The sequence below is a fragment of the Triturus cristatus genome, chromosome 11 (assembly GCF_964204655.1).
Source record: "Triturus cristatus chromosome 11, aTriCri1.1, whole genome shotgun sequence".
Classification (NCBI taxonomy): domain Eukaryota; kingdom Metazoa; phylum Chordata; class Amphibia; order Caudata; family Salamandridae; genus Triturus; species Triturus cristatus.
The window spans coordinates 1,121,837,359-1,121,847,255 of NC_140594.1; the positions used below are offsets into that span (position 1 = coordinate 1,121,837,359).

Here is a 9,897-nt window from a genome sequence, read left to right on the forward strand (position 1 = left end):
CTGCCCCTAGGGCAGCTGCGAACTCGTGCTGCCCCGGGGCAGCGCATTCCTGTGAAAAATGGACCAGCTGCTTTAAAGATGCTCCGTGTTTTCACAGTGCAGGCCGCAACCTGCCTACACTTTTAAAGGGGATTAGAGATCCCTTTGGAGGCAGGTGCAGTCAGTGACTGCACCCACATGCAAGGGGATGTCTGAGTGGGTCCATGGGACCCCCTTTTCTCCTCCAGAAGGCTGGTCTCAGGGGGCACACTGACAGTGCGCCACAGTCAAGGTGGTGCACTGTCAGTGCTCCTCCTGACATCTTCTTTGCCTCTGCACCCGCATCTGTAATAGGGAGCAGGCTGAAAGGCAAAGGTATTCCCTCATTTGCATGGGGTACAACCCCATGCAAATGAGGGAACGCCCCCTGAAGATAGCGCCTGCACTTTCTGCTGTAATACCGCTGTTGATTTTACAGAAGGGGCCTCACAAACGACTGCAGCCCCATCTGTAATACCAAAGTGCCCCAGGGGTGCTCAAAGCGGGTGCAAATGCCCAGTGTGCCCCTGGGGTACTTTGTGTAATACTGCCCCAGATATGCTAAGGACCTGCTTCTTTCTAGGAAACAGCTCAAGACGTGTCTCTTTCAGCTCCACCTCTATTGACTCTGCTTTTAAAACTCACAACCTTAGAAATAATTCCTGACTTTTCACTTTCTCCTTGGTGTTCCCATGATCTTGCGGTATATGGTCCTTTCCAGTGGCGGCTCACCAAGAGAGTGCTGCGAGGTGGTGGGGTTGGGTGGGGGAGGGGCAAGATGGGGGTTAGTGGACTCGGACATATGACGGAACGGAGTAAAGTAAGTAAATAAATAAATAAAAGTATTTACCTTAGGCTCGCTGCATCGCCGAGTTGGCGATGCAGCGAGCGCAAGGTAAATCGTTTTATTTATTTATTTACTTACTTTACTCCGTTCTGTTGTATGTCCGAGTCCACTACCCCCCGGCCCTGCCCCTCCCCCGCCCCACCGCCCCGCAGCACTCCCTCTGCGAGCCGCCACTGGTCCTTTCCCCTCATTATACTTTTACCTCGTAAAGCCAACCCTTCTCCCTCCTGCTGGATTGAGTAAACTGCCAACTTGACTTACAAAATAAATGTCTGCCTCACTCTACTCAGACTCATCTTAAGTCTAATTTTATGCATCTTATTGTCAACCTAATTGCGGTAACCATGAGGAGCCCCAACCCTCAGTGCCTCTCCTCTCGCTACTTCCCTATTTCCCACCTCCACATGAATCTTCCAGCCCTCTCAGATCTCTTGTTTCTTCTCCTACCCTCTACCCATCTCTCCACTCAGTTTCAGAAGGCTCAAGCCCTGCACCCTCTTCCCTTTGAGTTACCAAATGTTCACCCTCCTGCTCTGTGTTATGAGTCCATCATCTAGATATGTGTTCATTCATTCAGTTTGTATGACTATATCAATTTCCAATACAGCTGCTTGTTCACTGCATCAGAGACTTTCTCTAATTGGTGGTGACAAATAAAGTGCACTGACACATTCAATCTTGATGCACTATAGAAAAATGCAAAATAAAATCAATTAATTCAGGGCAGAAGATAAGAAAAGAGGATAATTAGCTATTACGTACAGATAATCTTCATTACTCAGAGTCCTAGCCCTACTCATCACAAACATTACAAGCTGCAGAAAGCACTGGGACGAGGAGTATTCAGGCAGCCCCAGATATTGTGGTGTTTTAATATCCCACAGGGAATCCTGGATACCACATGATGTGGTATTTTCCTCGTCCCACCTCAGGAAACTCCACTGGCTCCCCATACAGAAGAGATGCCAATTCAAGCTGCTAACCAACGCACACAAGGCTCTACACAACCAAGGACCCGCCTACATTAACCCCCGCCTGAGCTTCCACCAACCGTCGAGAAGACTACGCTCCACCTCCCTTTCACTTGCCCATACTCCCCGCATCTACCGAAGCAGAAGTGGAGGACGCTCCTTCTCCTGCATTGTAGCAAAGACCTGGAGCATCCTCCCCACGCACCTCCACACCATCACCTCATTTCCGGAATTCCGAATGGCTCTAAAGACCTGGCTATTGGATTAAGCCTTAGGGACCTGCAAGGGCCTGAATACCCTATTGGGTGATTAGCCGCGCTTTATAAATCCTTATTGGTTGATTGCTGTCACTTCCACCAGCCAGTTCCAAGCTGTGGATACTTCCACGAGGGATAAAATACAGTAGCGTGCAGCAGATTACCGCAGGCTTCACCTGTGGCTGACCTCCTCCCTAGGTGGACATCTTGGAAAGGGAAAACAACGCAGAGGTGTGGTAAATGAACACTACTTGTTACCCGGATATGCGTGAAAACCACACATTGAACCCTAATCTCGATCCACAAAGATTCTCAGACATATCGCCAGAAGTCAACGACATATGTAGATTTCCTGACGTACTCCAATGTGCAATATTTGTAATTGAAATTGCATTCATATGGTGCTTACTACCCCTGACTAGGTGTCAAAGCACTTTTCGGTAAGTAGCATGCTACTTCTGAACCCAAAAAGGATTAGTGGTGGATTAGTATAGGGAAATATATGTTCATTTGAGCGGTGGACAAGCAATTCTTTAGTGCGATTGACTAGGATAATGGAAGGATTGAAGAGTCTAGAAAGTGTTATTTGGGAGATCATAGTAGTAAGATGATGCTTGGGAAGAGTAAAATCAGAGATAAGGGAGGGAAGAGTCTCAAGAAAGGGATTAGGGAAATCATAGTAGTAAGATGCGTCAAATGCGGGATACACGAGGGAAGGATTTAGATAGAGTTGCTTGGAAGATCATAGTCGTAAAATGAGGTTTCAAGTGAGCCGTGGAGGAATAGAGGGGTGAAGAGTCTAGAAGGGTGTATTTTGGAGATCATAGTAGTAGAACGAGTTTTGGGATGAGTTAGAGAGTGGAGTTAGAGGATATATTGAGAGAGGCATAGAGTGAGAGAGTAGTGCATAGGAGAGAGTTAAAGGTGTTTTTCTTTTTTCTTCTTTTTCTACAGTAGGAGCAAAGTAATATATATATAAATACATAACTAAATACAATAAGAACAATTCACAGACAAAGTTGCAACTATGCACCCCCGGGTTACCAGCCTCGCATGAGAGTGGATTCCTAACTTCACAAGGGTTTCCAAGGCACACCTGGAACACTGCACCAGTCTCACAGTAAAGAAACACTTCTGCCACACTTTTCTGAATTCACATGCACATATGATGTCACTTCCGCATGCACACCGGTACGTATTGTACAACTTCACATGAAATGCATGCCCATTTTTGCAAACCCATTTTTTTTTATTTTGTGCTCTCTATAGAAAAAAAACCTTTCTCTCTGTGGAGAAAGCCCTTCACTTGCGGCCCCACAAATGCTGGTGGAACATGTTCTCTTTCCATTCACAACCTGCATCAGGGCAGGGATCTGCATATTCCCCCGACTAGCAGGACTACATCTCCAACCTCTTCCACGGGGGCAAGACGTCAGAGAGAAGTTTCTGAAAATTAAAGTAAGATTGTGTGTGCGTGTGCACAAATCTTGCATTTGCACATTCTGAAATCACTTATTTGTAGGCTTGAAAGGAGCAAATGTGTGAGTGTGGCCAGTCCCTTGGTGGAAAACTGCCTCCAAGAGTCATGTGAGGACAGTCCCAACCAAGGCACGAGACTGGCATGCAATTACCAGAAGAAGGCAAGGCAATACCCTGGCACTGCCAAGGGGAGGCAGGACCTAAGCACATTACTGTGAAAGGAAGACAGGGCCTTAGCCAGGAAGTTTTAGGGGAAGGACACACCTGAGCAGGACAGTGTCAAATAAAGACAACCCCTTAACAGGGCAGTGCCTGAAAAAAGGAAAGTTTCATCGGGGTAGTGCCAAGGAAGGCAGGGTCTTAGCCGGGCATTGCTCAGGGAAGGCAGAGCTGTGCTAAAGAAAAGCAGCACTGTAACAGGGCAGTGCCTCAAAAAGACATGCTTTTAGCTGGGCACTGCCAACAGAACCTTAAAAGGGTTCTGACTCATCAATGGATGGCAGTACCACCATACTTCTGAAGAAAGACAAGATGCAAACCAGAATACGATGCGCTGGCATGAACCAACCTTGCATGGGACTAGTGCACCACACTCAGGTGGCACCTAAAAGTGTCTCAAATCGGTAACGCTAGAGGAATGGAAACCATGTCCACTGTTTTGATTATGAAGAGCCCCAAGTTTCCTGCTGTGGTTTGGGGACCCTCCATCTGTAGTCCTGTAGCTCCAAGCAAAGCCTACAAGGCCCTCGGGTGGTCTGCGGCACCAAGGACAGAGCTGCTGTTTTTAAAAAAAGGAAATCCTAATGTTTTACATTTGAAGGCAGTGCTGGAACTGGGTTTACTCATGGAACCCATAAAAAGGGGGTCCAGGTGTGGCCGAGGAAAGGGGGTGGAGTCACGAGGGGTGGAGCTTGAAAAGCAGAGCCGGACGGTCAATTTATACACTTAAATTATAAAAATCTGCTTTACAGAAATTAGCAGCAAGGATGAATGTGAAAGTAAATATGTTCTAGATTACTTAATTGGTGACAAAGAAGCTGCATTTTAACAGGGTTAAGACACCTGCTGCAGATGTCATTGTGTGTCCAGCAATTTTGAGGGGGTTATAATACCGATAGGATAACTCTACAGGTTAACACTGATTTTGGGGGGTTATGAGTTTAGCCCAGTCACAATTTCGACTCATAAAGTAGCATAAAGGGTTAATGTGCATGCTTCAAAGCACATCGTGTGACATCAATCAATCACAGAATTTGTAAAGCGCACCACTCACCCGCGAGGGTCTCAAGGCGCTGAGGAGGAAGAGGGGGGGGGGTGCCGCTACTGGTGATGAAGATCTCAGATTTGTATCTATCTATATAGGCAAGTAGGTCACTGCTTTTGATACTGAGATCATTTTGTTACTTCTAGTTCATAAGTTGCAAGCCTTCTAATATAGCACAGTGATCTATATACCAGCGTCAAGGAGCTGCACGCAAACTATAAATCATGGCTTTAGATGTTCATTGTTTTTATCTCGATCTGTTGTTATTCTAAGATTGCAAAGAAGAGTTCCTTTGGGAAGTAATAATGTCTTATTAGTACAACCGTGTTAAGTTTTATATCATAACTTTATTTTTCTACTGACTGTTCACTCTTACATATCACCCCTACTAGTAAACAAATGTTGATTCCTACTTCTTTTAAGTTATAACCCTCATTGTCTTATGTACCATTTCCTGTGCATTGAGTTACACACGTGTATGCTTATTGTGCCTTTGTGTGTGATGTAAAGAGCTCTGACACCCTACACTGACATAATTAGCTCTATAAAATAATTATTTTTTTTAATTGTAGGTGGCGTATACATCAATATTAGTGTACTCATATAGACAGATAAATCTTGCATTCTTACAGTGCAAGTACATCTCTTACAAAGGCAGTTGAACAAAGTTAAAATCCCACCTCCAAATCACAGTTTCTCTTAAGTACTTGTGAAGTGATATCAAGCTGTGCACCTTTGTTTCTTTCCAGTATTACACTCAAACAAAAGGAGGGCTGTCAGCCCTTCAAATGCAGCCTTTGTTTTGGACTCAGCTGGAAGACTAAATAGGAAAGTCCCCTTGCTGCCGGCACGTTGCTGCTCTGAATGGAATGTAGATATCTGCGGATGCTGAAGAATTGCGTCCTGGTGTCGAAAAATGACAACCGAAGCCCTGCCAAGTTTCCAAGATCCATGTGTGATGTGCTGCTCCAGTCTGGGTTTTTTTGTTGAATTCTGGGACTTGTAGTTTTGCTTATTGCATTATATAACAGGACCACAGGTCCCACAATTCAAAGAAAAAAATATGAACTGGAGCAGCAGGTCACGCATGGACCTGGGAAACTTGGCAGGCACGCACCAGGACAAATTCAGCATGTCTCCCTGGGTCAGCCAGATCCGTCCCCAAAATAGCTGCGGGAACCGGGATCTGGCGGGATCCCCCCTACTTTGCAGTACTGTCTGTAGGTAAAGGCATGCTGTGACAGTCTGCCCGCCTCTTACACACATACCACACATTACCAGGAGCTCACAGAGCCTTTAAGATGAAAGGGCAGCTAGGATGGAAGAGGGGTTTCAAGGAGCAGCGGCCAAGGTGGTTTTAACATCACTTTTTAGGAATAGGCTCTCACACTTTACAACAGGTAGTAATGGCTGCCAAGCTTCTAATGTCAAGCCTGCTATCTGCAACTGGTCCTGGCTTTTTTATCCAACAGCTCTTTGTAACTGGGACTCGGTATTTCATGTTTTTAAGTATGGTAACATATAGACTTAGCATGAAAGGTGATGTTAGATAAAACGTCAGGGCTGGGCTAAGTGGTCCCGCCTCGTGACATAGGCCACTTAGTCGGTTTTAAACGGTCAGTAGCAGTGCTTAATTTGAGCCGGTGGTTTCCGGTGCTCGGCACCAGCACTTAATTTTCAGCACCAGTACTTACGACAATCTGCACATGGTGGCAGCATCTGTCGAAATTAGAGATAAATTCAACAGCTGTTTATCAAGGCAATACACAATAATACATGACTAATACCTACCATCCAGGTCCTTTTTATAGCTTTGGGGCCTGGAATTGTCACACTTTTAAGAGTGTGATGATTAGTAGTGTGTTTGTGCTGTCACTGGCAGCTCTGACAGAGGTAACGAGTACTGCAAGCTGCAGTGGCCTCGTGAAGAGAGCCCTGGCACTTACGTTTTTTTTGTTTTTACAAGTTAAGCACTGGTCTGTAGCTTCCAAAAAGAAACCTTCCGCTTTAAAATGATGAAGGCTTACACACCCGCGAGCCTCGTGCTAATTAAGCCATGATAAAATCAAGAGGCTGGTAGCACCAAATGGTAGACGCAAAGAAAGTACCTGCTGCATAAGGCCCGCGTCAGTACAGCGTAGGATGGAGACATACTGACCTCTTAGAGTGCCGGCTGGCATGTAGTACAGGTCCTTGCCGACGGGGGCGCTGTGGCTTCTTCCTGCGGCCAGCAGGAGGCAGAGGACAGTCCAGCCCCAGGGCTCCATCGTCTTCTGGCGGAGCGGAAGTCTTTACCGGAAACAGCTGGCTGTGCTCGTGCGCTTCTGGCTTCTTTTACACTTTGTGGCTATTTTCTCCCCTTTGCGACCCCACTGCTTGCTCCTTTTTTCCTGTGCCTCTTTCCTCTATTGTGTCGTCTTTTAGTTCAGTTAAATGCCTATTTTATACTACGTTTTCCTCAATGTTGGGAATATACCATTGTTCAGCTATATATACTGGTGGATGAGACACCTGACATGTTGCAATAAAGTTGTATGCTCAGGGTCACACAGTTTGTTTGGTCCAGTGGAGGAAACTTATTTGAAGACAAACCTCCTGGTGTTGCAAATGGCAATTTCACCACCAGATCAAGGCTTCCCTCTTGCTTATTCTTCTCTCACTTCCTTTTGGGCTTTTGTCTTACCTTGGTCTGGTTTTGTTCCCTCAATCTATCTTCTTGTTCTTCCCCTCAACTCAGTCCTCGCTCTTGTCATCCTCTCTTTCGCTCAGTTTATTTTCTTGCTCTCTGACTCAGCAAACCTTTGACTCCAGTTCTGCGTTTTGTTGTCCTTCAGCTCTCTCAGTTCTGAGTCCTCTTGCTCCCTCAGTCCCCAATCCTTTTGTCCTTTCTCTCCCTCACGTCCGAGTCCGCTTGTATTCTTGCTCCCTCAGTTGTTAGTCCTCCTGTACTATCACTCCTTCAGGTCTGAGTCCTATACTCTCAGACCCTTAGTTCTGAGTCCTCTTGTACTGTCACTCCCTCAGTTCTGAGTCCTTTGTACTGTCGCTCCCTCAGTTCTGAGTCCTCTTGTACAGTCACTCCCTCAGTTCTGAGTTCTCCTGTCTGCACGTTCCCTCACTTCTGAGTCCTTTGCTCCCTCAGTCCTGGGTCCTCTTGCTCCCTCAGGTCTGAGTACTCTTTCTCTCTCGCTCCCTCAGTTCTGAGTCCTCTTATACTCTGGCTCCCTCGGTTCTGAGTGCTCTTGTCTTCTTGCTCCCTCAGTTCTGAGTCCTCTCGCTCCCTCACTTCTGAGTCCTCTGCTCCCTGAGTCCTCTCGCTCCCTCACTTCTGAGTCCTCGCTCCCTCACTTCTGAGTCCTCTCGCTCCCTCAGTCTTCTCACTTCCTCAGCTCTGAGTCCTCCTGTCTTCCCATTCCCTCAGTTCTGAGTCCTCTCCTCCCTCACTTCTGAGTCCTCTGCTCCCTGAGTCCTCTCGCTCCCTCACTTCTGAGTCCTCGCTCCCTCACTTCTGAGTCCTCTCGCTCCCTCAGTCTTCTCACTTCCTCAGCTCTGAGTCCTCCTGTCTTCCCATTCCCTCAGTTCTGAGTCCTCTCCTCCCTCACTTCTGAGTCCTCTGCTCCCTGAGTCCTCTCGCTCCCTCACTTCTGGGTCCGCTCGCTCCCTTAGTCCTGCGTCCTCTCGCTCCCTCACTCTTCCAGTCCTCTCAGTCCTCGCCTGGAAGGCCTGTCTCTCCCCTGCCCTCCGCGCGCCCTGAAGATGGACAGACGGACAATGATGAAGACGGGAGGCCGCCGCGTGCATATATACAGTGCGGCGGGGGGGGGGGGGGGGGGGGGCGGGGCGCGCTTCCCATGCTTCGGAAAAGCAACTGTTTGAATTCATTAATGCAGCCTCGGCCGTGCCAGGGGGGCGGGTGGCGGCGGGACGAGCGGGCAGTGATTGGGAGAGTTGGCAGTTCATTAAAGGGCTGAGGTGGGCCGGGTGGGCGCAGAGAGAGGATGCGCCGGTGGCTCGTCCTCCCCTGAATGGCGCCTTTGTGCTCCGGGCCCGGAGAGGCCGGGCCATCAAAGCCCTGTCCTAATGATCAGAGGCGGCGCGCTCCCTTCATCCATTCCACGCTTTTATCCGGACCAATAAAATATTGTCAGTTCCTATCACTTTGGTCCTGCAAAGAGACACCGTCGGAACAAACGAGGCCGCGAGAGCATCCGAGAGGCTGCGAAGAGCTTGGCGGGAGAGAGGCTGCGGGGAGGTGTCAGTCAGGCCTGGGTGGAGGGGTCGAGCGAAAAACGGGACACATTGCGGCCCTTGTTTCCAAAATGCACGCCCCGCACACATGCACGCTGCTTCAAAGTGGTTCGTTACGAAATGGTTTGGCTGGGAGGGGGGTGGCAGGCTTTGATGTGTGCGGTGCCCTGTGATGTGGTCCAATCCAAGGGGCTGGCACGCGGACTGCAGGGCCTGGCGGGAGCTGTGATCTGGCCGTCCCGGATACTTCCAAGATCTCTGCTTGATCATCGTTTTATGTCTGATGGGAGGTTTACTCGCGTGGTGAGTGAAATAAGGGGGAAAAAACATACAAACCATGATGCATTAAAGAGAAGGGGCTACGTGCGTGACGTGCGTGAAAGCTTTCAGTACCAAAGTGTCCAGGCCTGCACGTGGGTCCTCATACATATACAGCAGTGGGCCCTAAGTCCCAGGGGTCTGGGAGATGATGTAACAGTAACACCTACCAAATAAAGCGCGCATATCAACCACAAACCACCAACATATCATGGAACACAGCATCAATACTATCTGTGCTTTTCTTGTGTCTTACTCGGTGCTATGCCATATTAGGTCTTACATCATGTCTTGTCTGCTTTTCTTTCGTTTAGTCTTTTTTGTTTTGTTTCCTGTCAGGGCTTGTCTTTTGCCTTATCCTGTCTTGTGTCTTGCATAGTAAAGTGCCTTGTCTCCTGTCTTTCTCTCTAGCATCCTGTCTTGTCTTTTGATTAGCATTGTCTTGTAACTTGTTTTGTGATGTTTCTTGTTGCCTGGTATTTTGTGGTTTCGTTT

At 47.8% G+C, this 9,897-nt stretch overlaps 1 protein-coding gene across 1 annotated transcript in view; it reads right to left on the reverse strand.

Annotated features, from left to right (window-relative positions):
* PRSS56 (serine protease 56) overlaps nucleotides 1–8,589 on the reverse strand; it is a 63,174-nt gene extending 54,585 nt beyond the window's left edge. Inside the window, exon 1 of the mRNA XM_085634024.1 lies at nucleotides 6,995–8,589. Within this exon, the coding sequence (XP_085490150.1) occupies nucleotides 6,995–7,103 (109 nt within the window). The 5' untranslated portion in view covers nucleotides 7,104–8,589. The remainder of the gene's footprint in view (nucleotides 1–6,994) is intronic.
* Between the last annotated feature and the right edge of the window lie 1,308 nt (nucleotides 8,590–9,897).